Here is a 19,802-nt window from a genome sequence, read left to right as displayed (position 1 = left end):
CTAAATTTCATGAAACTTAATATAGTTGTTTCTTATGATGGTCAAATGATCTGTATACTTTTTGGTGAAAATAAGATTTAAACTTTTTGAGTTACGGCACTTTGTAACTAAAACAGGGGTGTGTTTTTTTCACATGTCGCACCGTATCTCAAAAACGATTCTTGATTATTGCATGAAACTTTACACACTTCTTAGTTATATTAATCCTAATATCTGTATACTTTTTCGTGATGATTCAAAATTTCATTTTTGAGTTATTGAGTATTTTGTAAAAAAAGTTGGAGGTTTTTTTTACATGTCGCACCGTATCTCAAAAACAATTTATGATTATTGCTTAAAACTTTATGATGATTCAAAATTTCATTTTTGATTATTGAGTACTTTGTAAAAAAGGGGGAGGGTTTTTTACATGTCGTGCCGTATCTCAAAAACGATTTATTATTATTGCTTAAAACTTTACACACTTCTTTGTTATATTAATCTAAAGATCTGTATACTTTTTGGTGATGACTCAAAATTTTATTTTTGAGTTATTGAGTATTTTGTAATAAAGGGGAGGTTTTTTTAACATGTCGTGCCGTATCTCAAAAACGATTTATGATTATTGCTTAAAACTTTACACACTTCTTTGTTAAATTAATCTAAAGATCTGTATACTTTTTGGTGATGACTCAAAATTGTATTTTTGAGTTATTGAGTATTTGTTAAACAGGGGAGGTTTTTTTACATGTCGCGACGTATCTCAAAAACAATTTATGATTATTGCTTGAAACTGTACACACTTCTTTGTTATATTAATCTTAAGATCTGTATACTTTTTGGTTTTATTCAAAATTGTGTTTTAGTGATATTTAGTTGGTTTTTTTTTAAACTGGGTGAGGGGGGTTTCACATGTCCCGCCGTGTCTCAAAAACAATAAATGGTTATTGCTTAAAACTTTCTCAGAAACTATTTATGATTATTGCATAAAACTTCCACACAAGACGTCGGGCGTATCATGCGCTCATGGTGCAGCTGTTTATTCGATTAATAAAGGGGCATAACTCGATAATGATTAAAGTGACGCCACCAAAATTCAACTTGATCTGTAATGTGTGGTAAAAAGCATTGTGTATAAGTTGCTATCATTTGGTTGAGGCAACTTAAGTACCCTTCCGGAGCACCTGAGATCACCCCTAGTTTTTGGTTGGGTTCGTGTTGTTTATTCTTTAGTTTTCTATGTTGTGTCGTGTGTACTATTGTTTTTCTCATGTCTTTTTCATTTTTAGCCATGGCGTTGTCAGTTTGTTTTTCGGTTTATGAGTTTGACTGTCCCTTTGGTATCTTTCGTCCCTCTTTTAGAGAACAGAAACTAAAATTTTGCAATTTTTCCATTTATAAAGGGGCATAATTCTAGAACGGTTAAAGTGACGACACTAAAATTCAAACTTGATCTGTGTTTTGTGGTAATAAGCATTGTGTATAAGTTTCATAAAATTTGGCTGAGGCAATCTTGTTAGAAAAAGGAAACTAAAAATTTTATAATTTTTCCATTTATAAAGGAGCATAACTCTAGAATGGAAAGAGTGACGCTACCAAAATTCAAACTTAATCTGTAGTTTGTGGTAATTAGCATTGTGTATAAGTTTCATAATATTTGGTTGAGATAAACTTAAGTTAAAGAACGGAAACTTTTTTTTTTGCAATTTTTCCATTTATTAAGAGGTATAACTCTAGAAGTGTTACAGTGACGCCACTAAAATTCAAACTTGATCTGTGTTTTCTAGTAATAAGCATTGTGTATAAGTTTCATAACATTTGGTTTAGGCAAACTCAAATTAGGGAACGGAAAACAATTTTGGGATCTTAACCTGATGATCATTTTTACCCCATGTCAGATTTGCTCTAAATGTTTTAGTTTCAGAGATATAAGCCAAAAACTGCATTTTACCACTATGTTCTATTTTTAGCCATGTCGGCCATGTTGGTTGGCAGGTAGGGTCATCGGAAACATTTTTAAAACTAGATACCTTAGTAATGATTGTGGCCAAGTTTGGTTAAATTTGGCCTAGTAGTTTCAGAGGAGAAGTTTTTTGTAAGATTACAAAAATTTAAGAAAAATTGTTAAAAATTAATTATAATAGGCAATAACTCCTTAAGGGGTCAACTGACAATTTTTGTAATGCTGAATTATTGTAGATCTTACTTTGCTGAACATTATTGTTGTTTACAGTTTATCTCCATCTATAATAACATTTAAGATAACCAAAAACTGCAAAATTTTCTTAGAACTACCAATTCAGGGACAGCAACCCAACAACGGGTTGTCTGATTCATTTAAAAATTTCAGGGCAGATAGATCTCAACCTAATGAACATTTTTATCAGATTTCCTCTAAATGCTTTAGTTTCAGAGATATAAGCCAAAAAACTGCATTTTACCCCTATGTTCTATTTTTAGCCATGTAGGGTGAGCTAAAAATGTGTCTGATGACCCCACCTGCCAACCAACATGGCTGACATGGCTAAAAATAGAACAATAAGGGTAAAATGCAGTTTTTTGGCTTATATCTCTGAAACTAAAGCCAAAGTATAAGGGTTGCATTATTTCATGCATCAATTGTAAACAAAAATACCAGGTGAGCGACACAGATTCCTCGCATTGTGGAGCCTCTAGTTTAAGAAGAAAACGATACAATTTTGAGATAACATGCAGGATGTTGATGCCCGAAAAAAGACTGAATATACCAGAGACAATCTATGTCGTTTGGTTGATCGTGTGCAATAACTAATACCCAACATCTTACAATCAATGTCGTTTGGTTGATCGTGTGCAATAACTAATACCCAACATCTTACAATCAATGTCGTTTGGTTGATCGTGTGCAATAACTAATACCCAACATCTAGCAATCAATGTCGTTTGGTTGATCGTGTACAATAACTAATACCCAACATCTAACAATCTATGTCGTTTGGTTGATCATGTGCAATAACTAATACCCAACATCTTACAATCTATGTCGTTTGGTTGATCGTGTGCAATAACTAATACCCAACATCTAACAATCAATGTCGTTTGGTTGATCGTGTGCAATAACTAATACCCAACATCTTACAATCTATGTCGTTTGGTTGATCATGTGCAATAACTAATACCCAACATCTTACAATCAATGTAGTTTGGTTTATCATGTGCAATAACTAATACCCAACATCTAACAATCAATGTCGTTTGGTTGATCGTGTGCAATAACTAATACCCAACATCTTACAATCTATGTCGTTTGGTTGATCATGTGCAATAACTAATACCCAACATCTTACAATCAATGTCGTTTGGTTTATCATGTGCAATAACTAATACCCAACATCTAACAATCAATGTCGTTTGGTTGATCGTGTGCAATAACTAATACCCAACATCTTACAATCAATGTCGTTTGGTTTATCATGTGCAATAACTAATACCCAACATCTAACAATCAATGTCGTTTGGTTGATCGTGTGCAATAACTAATACCCAACATCTTACAATCTATGTCGTTTGGTTGATCATGTGCAATAACTAATACCCAACATCTTACAATCAATGTCGTTTGGTTTATCATGTGCAATAACTAATACCCAACATCTAACAATCAATGTCGTTTGGTTGATCGTGTGCAATAACTAATACCCAACATCTTACAATCAATGTCGTTTGGTTCATCGTGTGCAATAACTAATACCTAACATCTTACAATCAATGTCGTTTGGTTGATCATGTGCAATAACTAATACCTAACATCTTACAATCAATGTCGTTTGGTTTATCATGTGCAATAACTAATACCCAACATCTAACAATCAATGTCGTTTGGTTGATCGTGTGCAATAACTAATACCCAACATCTTACAATCAATGTCGTTTGGTTGATCGTGTGCAATAACTAATACCCAACATCTTACAATCAATGTCGTTTGGTTGATCTTGTGCAATAACTGATACCCAACATCTTACAATCTATGTCGTTTGGTTGATCGTGTGCAATAACTAATACCTAATATCTTACAATCAATGTCGTTTGGTTTATCATGTGCAATAACTAATACCCAACATCTAACAATCAATGTCGTTTGGTTGATCGTGTGCAATAACTAATACCCAACATCTTACAATCAATGTCGTTTGGTTGATCGTGTGCAATAACTAATACCAAACATCTTACAATCAATGTCGTTTGGTTGATCTTGTGCAATAACTAATACCCAACATCTTACAATCTATGTCGTTTGGTTGATCGTGTGCAATAACTAATACCTAACATCTTACAATCAATGTCGTTTGGTTGATCGTGTGCAATAACTAATACCCAACATCTCCTCCAATCTTGTGTCAAGTTGTAATTGGCAAGACTTTTCTTTTACAAAACTGTACAACTAATGCTGACATAAATCAACATGAGAAGAAGTTAATTAACATTGCATTATTCTAATATTGCGAAATAAACACTTGAAGCAAGTGTTATACAACTGATAGTATTCTGATTACCATGATGACTCTTTAAACCACTACTAAGCATAATAATTATATTGATTGTTTGTTCAATCTCTCCAATAAATATACAATATTTGTATGATTTTCTCTTCTAGCAATACCTAATGGTGTAAGTCCTTCCCATTTAAGGTTACAGTCTGCTTTGTGTTTCAATAAAATTTCAACAATCTCTGCATGGCCTTTATAACATGCTATAAATATCGGGGATTCTCCAGAATCTCTACACTTATTAATATCTGCCTTATTGTTTATTAACATCTTAACTACTTCAGTATGTCCATTCTGACAAGCAATGAACAGAGGTGATGATCCAGAATCTCTACACTTATTAATATCTGCCTTATTGTTTATTAACATCTGAACTACTTCAGTATGTCCTTCCTGACAAGCAACGTACAGAGGTGATAATCCAGTATCTTTACACTTATTAATGTCTGCCTTATTGTTTATTAACATCTTAACTACTTCAGTATGTCCATGCTGGCAAGCAATGAACAGAGGTGATGCTCCAGTATCTTTACACTTATTAATGTCTGCCTTATTGTTTATTAACATCTTAACTACTTCAGTATGTTCATTCTGACAAGCAATGTACAGAGGTGATGCTCCAGTATCTTTACACTTATTAATGTCTGCCTTATTGTTTATTAACATCTGAACTACTTCAGTATGTCCTCCCTCACAAGCAATGTACAGCGGTGATGCTCCAGTATCTCTACACTTATTAATGTCTGCCTTATTGTGTATCAACATCTGAACTAATTCTGTATGCCCTTCCTGACAAGCAATATACAGCGGTGATGCTCCAGTATCTCTACACTTATTAATGTCTGCCTTATTGTGTATCAACATCTTAACTACTTCAGTATGTCCATTCTGACAAGCAATGTACAGAGGTGATACTTCTTCATCATTACGCTTATTAATGTCTGCCTTATTGTTTATTAACATCTTAACTACTTCAGTATGTCCTTCCTCACAAGCAATGTACAGAGGTGATTCTCCAGTATCTCTACACTTATTAATGTCTGCCTTATTGTTTATTAACATCTTAACTACTTCAGTATGTCCATTCTGACAAGCAATGTACAGAGGTGATGCTCCAGTATTTTTACACTTATTAATGTCTGCCTTATTGTTTATTAACATCTTAACTACTTCAGTATGTCCATTCTGACAAGCAATGAACAGAGGTGATGCTCCAGTATCTTTACACTTATTAATGTCTGCCTTATTGTTTATTAACATCTTAACTACTTCAGTATGTTCATTCTGACAAGCAATGTACAGAGGTGATGCTCCAATATCACTATACTTACTAATATCTGCCTTTTTGTTTATTAACATCTTAACTACTTCAGTATGTCCAACCTGACAAGCCATGTACAGAGGTGATTCTCCAGTATCTCTACACTTATTAATGTCTGCCTTATTGTTTATTAACAATTGAACCACTTCAGTATGTCCCTCCTGACAAGCCATGCACAGAGGTGATACATTATCAGTACGACAATGGTTTACATTACTGATACAATGTTGAATACACCATTTAACCAGATCAATATCTCCATCAAAACAACACATTATCAATGGAGTACTTTTGTCATTAATGTCATATGAACTGGCCAATTGTTTTTGTTGTGATATTGCTAAGCTTTGTATATGTAGAAGGAATTGTTGTCTGAAGATACAATTGACCATATTGATGTTACAGAAGACATCTTGTACCTTTCCTATTGACCAGTCATCTACCATTCTGTTTATATATCCTTGCTGATATCTAGTTGGTACAATAATTGTAAATTCATCATTATTGCTTTTTCTTTCAAATGAAAACCTTTCACGAATAAAACGACTGTTAGCATTTTTAATTAAACAATAAATCATCACACTGCCAAAGTAAAAAGCAAGAAAGTCAAACAGTTTATCATGTATAGTTCTGTAGAATTCACCATCCTTTCTGATAAATGTATGTGTAAGTGAATCCAGCTCATCACGTAAAACCAATCGTGACGTCCCTTCCAACACTTTACAAGCTTCATATGTGTTCTTTATAATTGTTTTGATGTTTTCATCTACATCTTCAGTAAGCCATTCTTCCTTCAACTGATTGTTAAACATTACACATAGAGCAAGTGCACAGTATTTGACATGTGCTCCCTCTGTCTGTAATTTATCTATCTCTTCTTTGTAAACTGTAAATGGATTTGTAAAGAAATTTACAATGTTTAGTTTTAGATTTTTGCTGTACAATTGACACAAAAGAGGGAAACAGTCAAACATGTCATATAATTCACTGATCTCAGAAGCGTTTGTTTTCAGGTAAAATTCAGCAATGGATTGTTTTTCTGTTCTAGATAAACACAAATCTGCAGACAGGAGATTACATTCACACCCTTGAAAGAATGATAACGCTTCCATCTGCCTATCATGATAAACCTGTAGTCTACAAGACATAATTAACTTAACTGGTTTCTTTTCTACTAAAGTTTTAATTTTTTTTCTATCAGATTTTTCCAGTTTTCAAACTTCATTGGATTTAAACTATATGTTCCACAAAAATCATCCACAACAAACAGTATCTTCTTAATTGGATTGTACCGCTTGATGATTTCCTTAGGATTTGATACTGGTAAAATCTCATATCCTTCATTTTGCATCTGTAAAGCCACGTGACGCACCAATGATGATTTTCCACTACCAGAACTTGCTGTGACAACAACACAACCATTTTCTTTAATGCACTTTAATACACATTTTGCTCCGTTTGTTTCTATAAATGTTTTGTCATCTTTTTTCCAATTTTCTAATTCCTCATTAATTTGTTCTGAAAAAGAAGAATTGACAATTCTTTGAATACTTATTTTTTAAGATAAAAGTTAAGGAATGTTTGACATATATGGTAAAAAAAATTGCTTGACATATGGTATAAACAAAAGGCTTGATCTATCCATGCTTGGTATAGGTAAAAGGCTTGACATACGGTATGAACAATTTGCTTGTCAAATGGAATAGACAAAAGGCTAGACATATGGTATGGACACTTTGCTTGTCAAATGGTATAAACAAAAGGCTTGGTCTATCCATGCTTGGTATAGGTAAAAGGCTTGACATACGGTATGAACAATTTGCTTGTCAAATGGAATAGACAAAAGGCTAGACATATGGTATGGACACTTTGCTTGTCAAATGGTATAAACAAAAGGCTTGATCTATCCATGCTTGGTATAGGTAAAAGGCTTGACATACGGTATGAACAATTTGCTTGTCAAATGATATAGACAAAAGGCTAGACATATGGTATGGACACTTTGCTTGTCAAATGGTATAGACAAAAGGCTAGATTTATGGTATGGACAAAAGGCTTGACCAAAGATACCAAAGGGACAGTCAAACTCAGAAATTTGATGTCTGGTATAGACAATTAAATTGATATATGGTATAAACAACTGACATGACTCATGGTGTTGACAATTGACTTGAGATATGGAATTGACAATTGAATTGAGATATGGTATGGACAATTGACTTGACATATGGTATAGACAATTGATTTGACATATGGTATGGACATTTGACTTGACATATGGTATGGACATTTGACTTGACATATGGTATAGACAATTGACTTGGCATATGGTATGGACAATTGACTTGACATATGGTATGGACATTTGACTTGACATATGGTATGGACCATTGACTTGGCATATAGTATGGACAATTGACTTGACATATGGTATGGACAATTGACTTGGCATATGGTATTGACAATTGACTTGACATAAGGTATGGACAATTGACTTATGGTATTGACAATTGACTTGACATATTGTATGGACATTTGACTTGACATATGGTATGGACAATTGACTTGAGATATAGTATGGACAATTAACTTGGCATATGGTATGGACAATTGACTTGACATACGGTATTTGACAATTGACTTGACATATGGATTGACAATTGACTTGACATATGGTATAGACATTTGACTTGACATAAAGTATTGACAATTGACTTGACATAAGATATTGACAATTGACTTGACATATGGTATTGACAATTGACTTGGCATATGGTATGGACATTGATTTGACATATGGTATTGACAATTGACTTGACATATGGTATAGACAATTGACTTGGCATATGGAATGGACAATTGAGTTGACATATGGTATTGTTAATTGACTTGACATATCTTATTGACAATTGACTTGATATATGGTATAGACAATTGACTTGGCATATGGTATGGACAATTGACCTGACATATGGATGGACATTTGACTTGACATATTGTATGGATATTTGACTTGACATATGGAAATGTTTGGTATGGACAATTGACTTGACATAAGGTATTGACAATTGACTTGACATATTGTATGGACATTTGACTTGACCTATGGTATGGACAATTGACTTGACATATGGTATGGACATTTGACTTGACATATGGTATGGACAATTGACTTGAGATATAGTATGAACAATTGACTTGGCATATGGTATGGACAATTGACTTGACATAAGGTTTTGACAATTGACTTGACATAAGGTATGGACAATTGATTTGGCAAATGGTATAAACAATTGACTTTGCATATGGTATGGACAATTGACTTGACATATCGTATTGACAATTGACTTGACATATGGTATGGACAATTGACCTGACATATGGTATAGACAATTTACTTGGCATATGGTATGGACAATTGACCTGACATATGGTATGGACATTTGACTTGACATATTGTATGGATATTTGACTTGACATATGGAAATGTAATGTATGGACAATTGACTTGACATAAGGTATTGACAATTGACTTGACATATTGTATGGACATTTGACTTAACCTATCGTATGGACAATTGAATTGGCATATGGTATGGACATTTGACTTTACATATGGTATGGACACTTGACTTGAGATATAGTATGGACAATTGACTTGGCATATGGTATGGACAATTGACTTGACATATGGTATTGACAATTGACTTGACATATGGTATTGACAAGTGACTTGACATATAGTATTGACAATTGACTTGACATAAAGTATTGACAATTGACTTGACATAAGGTATGGACAATTGATTTGACATATGGTATGATCTTTTGAATTGACACATGGTAAGGACTATGGAATTACCCAATTAACATTATTACTCCACATAGCTGATCTTATTTGTAATATAAAAAAAACATCTAGGGTTTTTTTGTTTGCTGTCATCATGGTCATAGAATCCTGAAACTTCAAAGCATAAGGCATCTTTACTAAATGAATACAAAATAATTTAGCTATTAAATCATGTTAATATCCTTGTCTAAACTAAGTTGACTCTATCTACCTTGTTTGCATTGTTAAGCATCTAAATGTCTTTCCTGTTTTGATTTATGCCTGGAACATGTTCAGCTTAACTATCTAAACTACATGTAAATACGCTAAGAATGATTCTTGCAAAAACAAAATTCATTTGCTAATATTATTTCAGAGTTTTATTTTCACCTCATAATATTTATGATAAATCCAATATACAATGACGTAATCAGGTAATATTTTCAAAATTTTACTGGATTGAAAAATAGATAACATGGAAAATATAGAAGAACTTCAAGAAGCTGTTTGTATAAGGACCTATGAATAACCATTATAGTACGACTCTGTATCTTCTTGTAATACTATTATAATATATACCTCTTATGTTCCAGGGTATTGGGTCTTTTAAAATCTCTGTGAGTTTTGCGTGTTCATTTTGTAAAGTTCTATGGGAATTCTTCAGACCTATCAGATTTTTTGTAGTGCTTGAGTGTTCTGTTTGCAATGTACTGTGGGAATCTTGCAAATCTCTAAGATTTTCCCTGATGGTTGAGTTTTCAATGTCCATTGTTCGTCTCAGTTCCTTCATTTCTTCCTGTGATTGTTTGATTTCCAGCATAATTTCCTGGTTAGACTGATCTAATATTTTCACCTTTAGATCTTGACACTCTTGATTCATTGGCACACCACCCAATCGACTTACAGCCTGTAAATAAATATTTCAAAGAGTTACAATAAACAGAGCTGTAATCTTTATAAATAAGTAGTAATTATTTTGGGTCAGGTATAGATTTTAAATATATCATGATGAAAAAAAAAACTCAGGAAATATATGTCCCAGGATGAGAAATAATAAAAATATGCCAACATTTGAGTCAATTAATTGCAATTGTGACCAATTTATAATAAGATGATGTCTTTGCACTAAATCTACTGGATGATTTGTACTGATTGATATCTTAGTCTGGGAAGCACGATATATTTCATGTATTAGTTTATTAGTATAAGTTGTCAGTAACTGTATGTACTTTTCGATAGGTGCATTTTTTCTTTACTCTTACCAGATTTTTGTTGTGTCTGTCTGATGAGTCAAGCCCTTTGCAACTTATTTTAAATTTTTATTTGAAGTTTGATGTTATGTTATTCTGTTACATATATTACATGGTTGTTCGTTTTTTGCATTGGCATTGTTGGTTCATTTTGAGTTTGAATGTCCCTTTCTTATCGTTTGCCTCTATTTTACATTACTGTCACAGGTTAGAGACGGGTTGAGTGCTCACTAACATGTTTAACAATAACACAATCTGTACATGTCTATGCCAAATCAAGAGCTGTCCATTCATAGGTTTTCTGTGATTGCTGTCTACAACTTTTTTTTTCATTTGTTGGTGCATTAATAAATTGGGTTGTTTAATTTCTTTTTAACATTGTGTTCATCAAGCCTTGTCTTTTTATAGTTTACTTTATGGTATGGGTTTTGCTCATTGCTGAATTTGTACAGACCTATAGTTGCTAGGTACCACATTATACAACATTATTGTTTTATTAAGAATGTACTTACATGTACTACATTTCTCCATGCTGTATTGAAATCATCTGTTGATATAGTGTTACTATCATGATGAGCTAGTATATTTCTGTACCATTTAATCCTGGCAAGATCAGGCCCAGGAGTTGTCTCCCTTGGTAGTGGTAGACTGTCAAATCCATTGATTGGAGGAGTGACAGATGTCAGGTTTCTGATCAAACAAATCATCAATGTTACATCAAAAGTTTTGGAATCAGGTACACCTGTATCAACAAAAGACATTGAACGTCAACAGTTATTCATATCCCTAAATTCAAAATCGCCCAAGTAAATGTAACTGATATATAAATTGATACAACTTTAGTAAAAATCACCATCTACTAAATCTATAAATGAGTAACTTTCTGCCAAACAGTGTCCATTCATTAACATGAAAAAGCTTTGACGAATCAAATTTAGATATGTTGTTTCCTGTGACTAAACGATAGTCAAGTTCAATTTTAGCGATTTTAACTGGTCTCGTTGTTGTGTTGTAGACCTTTCAGTAGCAAAATTGATTTCTGTATATGAATTTGAGTTCTTTCCCTTTGAACAGAAGTTAATAATTAATTTCTATGTCATTTGGTCTCTTGTTTATTTTGAGTTATTTCCCTTTGAACAGAAATGTAATTAATTAGTATTTCATAAAAATTTGAATTCTTGGGGTTCTTTGACATGCTGATTCTAACAATGTACTTAGATTTTGGATATTGGACCATAATAGGTAAATGTCCAATTTCAAATTTTCCAGTTCTTAGACCACATTCAGTCTGTGTCAAATTTTCAATCACAATCCAAATTAAGAGCTGTTTTAAGCTTAAATGTTATGCCCATACTTCCTCAACTGTTCGGGGTTCGACCTCTGAAAGGAACATCTGGTTTGATGTCACCCTGACAGCCTCTTGTTTTATTTTGTTAAGTGAAAGTTTACCATGGTAGAAACATAATTTAGAAAAAAGACTTGTCAAACAAGACTTCATGGAGATGGGATCTATCTCTGTGGGCATTGTAAATAACAGGTTACTATTTGACTATTACCGATGTTAGTGGTTGAATCTCTTAGAGCAGGTTACACGTGCTTTAAACAGTACACCGGATGCACTTTACCCTTAATTTTAGAAATATAATATAAGACAAAAAAAAATCTTGAAATAGACACAGGTTATTTTGCATTACTTTATATTGTCGCAACTTTGTACTGTATCTGTATTCACTAGATTACATAGTTCTTGTGTTTACCTATAAAACACTTCATTTTTAAAGTACAGTAAATATTTTTATCATGTGGAAATCTATACGTTAGTAGTCCTAGGCTCGACAAAGAAACAACAGATTGAATTATCTGATTGGTTTATTTTTTTTTTTGTGTTACTAATCTCCCTATCCTTGTTTTTTTTTATTTTTAAAAGTGATAACACATCATGTCCTGGTGGAGTTATATCTTCATATATAATTACATACAAGGGAACAGAACTAAGCCATTTGAATGGATTGGTGGAAAACGACATAAAGATGAATTCTGCAACAATGTTAAGGACTACAATGACAATAATCAGCATCAGTTTTCTTGTGGTAAAATATTTGTATAGATAAGCTTATATGAAGCACTTTTTTAAGTTATTCCATAGTCTCGTTATGTGCCGAGAGTGTATTTTATTCTATGTTTTTTAGTTTAAGTGTTACGTTTGGCCTAGGAAGTTGTACATACATTATGACACACCCTCTAGTGTTGGTTAATATTCATGTCAAGTATAAACTTTGAAATCATAACGGTTCTCAAGATATAGTGGCAGGGCCCTAATAAATCCATTGCCAACACAACCCTAACATGACGGGGCCACAAGTGGAGCAGGATATACTTACCTTTCCCAAGAACGTTCTGCTTTTTTTCCCTGTGTTTTGCATACTGTTGTTCAAAGTTATTTCTTAGCTTTAATTTTGTTTTGCCATAGTATTGTCGGTTTGTCTTCCACTTATGTTGTTGGATACTTATGGCCACAACATCTGTCTCTTAATCAGATTGCCAATTAACAAACCTACCTGAAAGCAGAACTACAATATTCTATAGACATATGAAATACGTACCATTTTTGGGAAACAGAAGATTCCACTGAGCCTGGTTCAAGATTCTCTTTTTAAACAAGCCATTCAGAGTGTTGTAGTTTTTATTTAATGTTGATGGTAGATAGGTAGGTGGAAATTCTTTGTCAAAGAAATTACGGACTGCTCTTGGTGACACTCCTTTCAATAACAAAGCTAATCGGATATAATTCTCTTCTTCTTCCAAAAGAGGTGCCATCTTTCAAGAAATTCTTCTGATTGTCAATACATAACTAAATCATTTTTACTTCATGTTCCATGTTCCAAAAGAGGTGCCATCTTTCAAGAAATTCTTCTGATTGTCAATACATAACTAAATCATTTTTACTTCATGTTCCATGTTCTTATCCCGGGCATACAAACAATGCCGTATTTGGCAAAACCTTTTCAACTTTTGATCTTCAGTGCTGTACAACTTTGTACTTTTTTCACTTTCGATCTTTTAAATCTGTGCGTCACTATTGAGTCTTGTGTGGACAAGACGCGTTTTTGGCGTATTGAATTTTAAACCTGATGCTTTTTGTTATCTATTAATCATGCTTTTCTTTGTCTAATATGGTCTCCTTTTTATTTGTATTGTAGTCCTGTAATATTATGTTGTCATTTCAATGTTATATTTAACTTTGCCATTAAAGTGCGAGGTTTGGCATGCCATAAAACCAGGTTCAACCCACCACTTTTATTCCCCTTTAAAAGTGTCCTGTACCAAGTCAGGAAGATGGCCATTGTTATAATATTGTTCGTTTCTGTGTGTGTTGCATTTTAACGTTGAGTCGTTTGTGTTTTCTCTTATTTTTTAGATAAGACGTGGCACGGTACTTATCTATCCCAAATTCTTGTATTTGGTTTTGATGTTATATTTATTATTCTCGTGGTGTTTTGTGTGTTGCTTTTCGGTGTTGTGTCGTTGTTCTCCTCTTATATTTAATGCGTTTCCCTCGGTTTTAGTTTGTTACCCCGATTTTGTTTTTTGTCCATGGATTTATGAGTTTTGAACAGCGGTATACTACTGTTGCCTTTATTTATACTGAAAAAGATACAAGCCTATTACATAACAATAAGTAAAGAATTAACATAAATGTTATATCTTCAAAATGGTATATGTGCTAAATTATTATACATCTTATAACATGTATAATTCAAAAACAATCTTAGTTTAACTTTCATAGCTTTGATATCAACGATTTATTTTACATTATACATGTTATAAGATGCAAAATAATTGAGGACAGTTTTAAATATATAAGTAACCAAAAAATACAAATGTTAAAACACTATAAGGTATTAATTCCAGGTTTATTGTGCTTTTACGAAAGAAGCAATGTGTTTAAAAAAGTTATATATTGACTTCCTCAGTAGGGCTATATAACAACCTAAAACATAAAATAAGTAATATTTATTTTACTGCATTTATGTGATGACTTGAGTTATCATTGATTTGTTCATAATCAAAAATTAACTGTTAACAAAACTTTGAATTTTTAAAATAAAACTAAGGCTTTTCTTCCCCAGGAATAGATTACCTTAGCTGTGTTTGGCATAACCATTAGAAACTTTTGGTCCTCAAAGCCCTTCAACTTCGTGCTTTATTTGGCTATTAAGAAATTTTTTAATCCGAGCGTCACTGATGAGTCTTTGTAGAAGAAAAGCGCGTCTGGCGTAAATATAAATTTTTAATCCTGGTATCTATCTATGATGAGTTTATTTACTGAATGTAAGATGTTTTAAATCAAATGTTGTCTGATTGTTATACATATATAGAATACTTTTTGAGAGAGAGAACATGTATGAAAGCTTAGTTTCGACATGTTTATGGCAATTCAAAATTACTACCTTTAGCATAGCAATTACAATAGAATTACTACCTTTAGCATAGCAATTACAATAACATTACTACCTTTAGCATAGCAATTACAATAAAATTACTAACTTTAGCATAGCAATTACAATAAAATTACTATCTTTAGCATAGCAATTACAATAAAATTTCTATAAAACTGTCAGATTGATTTTTATGTGGATTTAAAGTCTTATAGAATTGTATGTTTTATTCTATCACCTTGCACTTTCACGACTTGAAACCAGTTTTACAGTTGGCTTTATAAAACAAATCAAAATTTGGTCAGAATTTTGAAAGAATGTAACACGTTGAGAGCAACATTTATATTGAAATGACAGTGTAAATTGTTACAGTTAGTTAGATATACTCTTAATGATAGTGTTCCATTTATCATGTCTTTATTGTGTTGATAAATTCGGCATATTTCTTTTTTTTTATTCAAATAATGCATGTGCAATTGTCACACTCCAGGCCTTGAAGTCATAAAACTTTCGAGTTAGTTTTTTTGTACTCATACTCCAACATTATCCAATCAAAATGCTTGATTTAATGCATTGAGCACGATTTTTGTGCTCCGAGCATTGAGTAAAGTTTTATGACTTCAACCCCTGACATACATTGGTAAATAAAATTTGATCTTGTATGTCAAATTCGATGTTGATGGCGTTAAAATGTCAGATAATTCCAGGCTAAAAAACATCTTGATATAATTTTTAATTTTGTATTTTTGTATCATTGTCTTTCGTATTCATTTGTCAACATATTTGTCTGACCATATAGTACCGGCTTTACAATTTTACGAACCTATATCAGCTATACTCGATTAACTATTTGGAATATGGTAATCGAACGACGTTTTGTATTCCAAATGAAGCGACGCCGATTTATACGATAGGGGTAACATGCAAGATTTTTTTTACGTTTTGAAGTTAGTGTGTCGTCAATTTTTACTGAACTAGTTCACATTAATGTTAAGGGGCCAGCTGAAGTCCGCCTCCGGGTGCTGGTTTTTCTCGTTGTGTTGTAGACCCTTTGGTGGACTTCTGTTGTTTTTTGTCTTTTTGTCAAATTGTTGTCTTCTTGACTCCATCCCCTTTTCCATTCTCAATTTTAAGATATAATGCAATAAAAATTCTCTGAGTTGAGATGAGACACAGTTGAAAAAAATAAAAAGCCGAAGTTTTATGTGGTTCAAAGTATCGTGATTTCATGTATTAGATATCTTTAAAAGTATGTTTTAGTTCTTTTGTCGTGTTGTTGTTGAAATCTTAATGATTCTCTAACGTTAGAATCAAAATAAGATCAACGTTCTGTCTTATATCGCAAGAACCGTGTAGGACATAGCTCAAATGTTTTAATACAGAATTTAAAGAAATGTCGAAAGTTTTTCACAAAATGACTATCTCTTCCGGCCTTGGGTATACCATGAAATTGAGAATGGAAATGGGGATGTGTCAAAGCGACAACAACCCGACAATAGAGCAGACAACAGCCGAAGGCCATCAATGGGTCTTCAATGTAGCGAGAAACTCCCAGACCCGGAGGCGTCCTTCAGCTGGCCCTTAAACAAATATGCATACGAGTTCAGTGATAATGGACGTCATACTAAACTCTAAAGACTAACAAAGGCCAGAGGCTCCTGACTTGGGACAGGCGCAAAATTGCGGCGGGGTTAAACATGTTTTTTGAGATCTCAACCCTCCCCCTATACATCTAGCCAATGTAGAAAAACAAACGCACAGTAAAACTCAGTTTATGAGAAGTCCGAGTCCGATGTCAGAATATGAAACAAAAGAAAAAAGAAAACATACATACTCCAGTACCAGTCGAGTATACAAATGTATATTTTTAACGATTTTTTTTGGATGCACAAAAATGTGTATTCCTTTTTAAGCAGAAAAGTGTTAGTTGATTAACTTAATTGACATGATTTATACATGATCTTAACATTTTTTCATTCTGAAAAAAAAATCTAAACAATTAATCTTTTTCGTCTTCTATTTTTATTTCAATTATAGCCAGCATCGATCAGAACCAAATCACTAGCACTTATGCCTATCAATTAAACACAATGTTATCAATCATCTTAACCGTGACACAGAAAACAATAGTTTTTAAAATATACTGTCTTTCATTGAAAAAGAAACATAATAAAAACATGGTGTAGGGTGATTGCCAAAATGAGACAACTCTCCATTAAAGACAAACATATATAGAAGTTAACAATTTTACGTTACCGAAGAGCCTTCAGTAATGAGTAACACCCATACTAATATTTAGATAATATAGTAACATCATATGTACGAGATCTTGTAAGGTCATGTTTTATCATCATACCCATTATCGCACATAAATGTAGGCTGGCACAGTGTTTACTGAATGCAGATAATTCATAGGTGATAACTAAAATAACTTTTATCTCTCAAAGTTTAAAATATATGACATAGACCAAATAATAAATGTCACGTCGAATTCCTGTTCATATACTGATTAAAAGGATTTAGATAAAGTTAAATGTATGCATGTTGAAGAGTAGCTTAAGTCTCTACACAACAAACTAAGATTCATACTGCATACTAGCTTCCTTAAGAACATAAAACTTGTCAAATATTGTTTCTTCTTGTCGTCTGGTAAATGCATATCTTAATGTCCTACAATTAACATGCCATTCATAAGTATTCGAGTATCACTCGGTAGTACCAAGTATCGAACAACAATGAAAATTGACTAATCGGTTTCCTGTTAAAATGTTGTTGCTGTCTTTAGCAAAGTTTTGTTTTATCAAGAGCGCCTCTCGGGAAATTAAATATTAATGAAAATAACGTTTCTAATGTTCGCGTTTAATTGTCTTTAAATATTCTTCAGAGCAGAATTAGACTATTAGGAACAGCACAAGTCCAGACTTGCAAGTTTAGCTTTGTCATTCAATCATTTATGTACAGTCAGCGCAAATGTTTTCAGGAATGCGTAACAAAATTGAGAAATCGGCTCGTTCCTGAAAAAGTTACGAACACATTTGTTGCACCCTGTGTCGCTCACCTTGGTCTATGTGCATATTAAACAACGGAAACAGATGGATTCAGGACAAAATTATGTGTTGGTGATGGTGATGTGTTTGTGTTGTTGTTTTATGATAATTTCTGTATTCGCATCTTTCGTTTATGTTGTGTGCTTTGTCTATGTACCATTTCGAGTTCCTGTCTTGCATTTGACATGGCTCTGTACTTATACATCCCGTCATTGTGTTATCTTGTCCTGCTAAATGTTTGTTTATAATATATCTGTTTGTTTTATAGAGATTAAGATAACACAACGTTGACTGCTGTACCCCTATGTTTGACTTTTTTACCTAGTATATCTGTTTGTTTTGTTCACACATCGATGTCATTATAATGGAACTTTATATGACTATCATACAAGTGAGAGTTTTCGCTAGCTATAAAACCACGTTTAACCCACCGTTTTCTACATAAAAAATGCCTTTACTAAGCCAGGAATATGACAGTTGTTCTCCATTCGTTTATTGAGTTTGAGCTTTGGATTTTGCCATTTGATTAGGGACTTTCCGTTTTGAATTTTTCTCGGAATTCAGTATTTTTGTGATTTTACTTTTTGCTGTAGAGTTTTATTGATTAATTGATGAGATTAATTTATTGCCAGTTAACATAAGTACATTGGTACATGTGATAAATGAGCTATTAAATAAGGTATCCTCTTAGGTATTAATGAGGATTTTACGTATATAATACAACGACCAACACTACAAAAAATGGGTATAATTTTGTGTTTCCATTTTATAGATGTGTTTCAGGGTATCGCTCAGTTAACATCCTTATATATTTTTTACACATGAATAATCTCCTACCTGAGTATAGGTGAAAGAGTTGAAGTAGATTATCTGTCGACGACATCCAAGCTCTTTTCACGCTCTGATTATGAGAGCGGCAATTGGTACTGATGAGAATCAACTTATTATATTTCCGATCAGGATGGCTTGTTTTCATGGCAACTATTACCGTGGGAGCTAGAACAAAAAATTGAAATGCTAATATAACACAGCATGGTTTATATTTGTATCTAATTGACATAATCTCATTCTGAATATTGTTAAAAGATTACAAGTTGAACTTTGAACATCTGATTCCCTGCTTTATTTGATGAGGCATTTAAACAGCAATGTTACATGGTTAGTTAAAAGAAATGTAAACAATTTTTGAATTATATTTCCTTAACTGGCTACATAAATTAAAAATGCATATTTTCCTGGATTGGTATTTTTCCGTTTCCAGTCCATACATTTTTGGTGTTGGGGTTAAATTCACAAATCTTAACATCAGTAGTATTGATTTGTACAATGTATTCCATCAGGGGAAATATCAGGACATTTTATACATCTTTAAAATAGGCCAGACACCAAATTGCAATATTTACAGTATTT

General features: G+C 32.8%; 2 protein-coding genes across 2 annotated transcripts in view; both read right to left on the bottom strand.

Moving 5' to 3' along the window:
• The window catches only part of LOC143049636 (uncharacterized), a 193,982-nt gene that overhangs the window by 80,242 nt on the left and 93,938 nt on the right, over nucleotides 1-19,802 (bottom strand). The gene's annotated exons all lie outside the window — the stretch shown is intronic.
• Nucleotides 4,479-7,001, bottom strand: LOC143049639 (uncharacterized). Its single transcript, XM_076223239.1, has one exon. It carries the CDS (start codon nucleotides 6,973-6,975, stop codon nucleotides 4,549-4,551), a length of 2,427 nt encoding a protein of 808 aa, XP_076079354.1. The 5' UTR covers nucleotides 6,976-7,001; the 3' UTR covers nucleotides 4,479-4,548.

The sequence above is a fragment of the Mytilus galloprovincialis genome, chromosome 10, assembly GCF_965363235.1.
Source record: "Mytilus galloprovincialis chromosome 10, xbMytGall1.hap1.1, whole genome shotgun sequence".
Classification (NCBI taxonomy): Eukaryota; Metazoa; Mollusca; class Bivalvia; order Mytilida; family Mytilidae; genus Mytilus; species Mytilus galloprovincialis.
The sequence above is the reverse complement of the archived record's forward strand: the minus strand, read 5'-3'. Positions and strand labels throughout refer to the sequence as shown.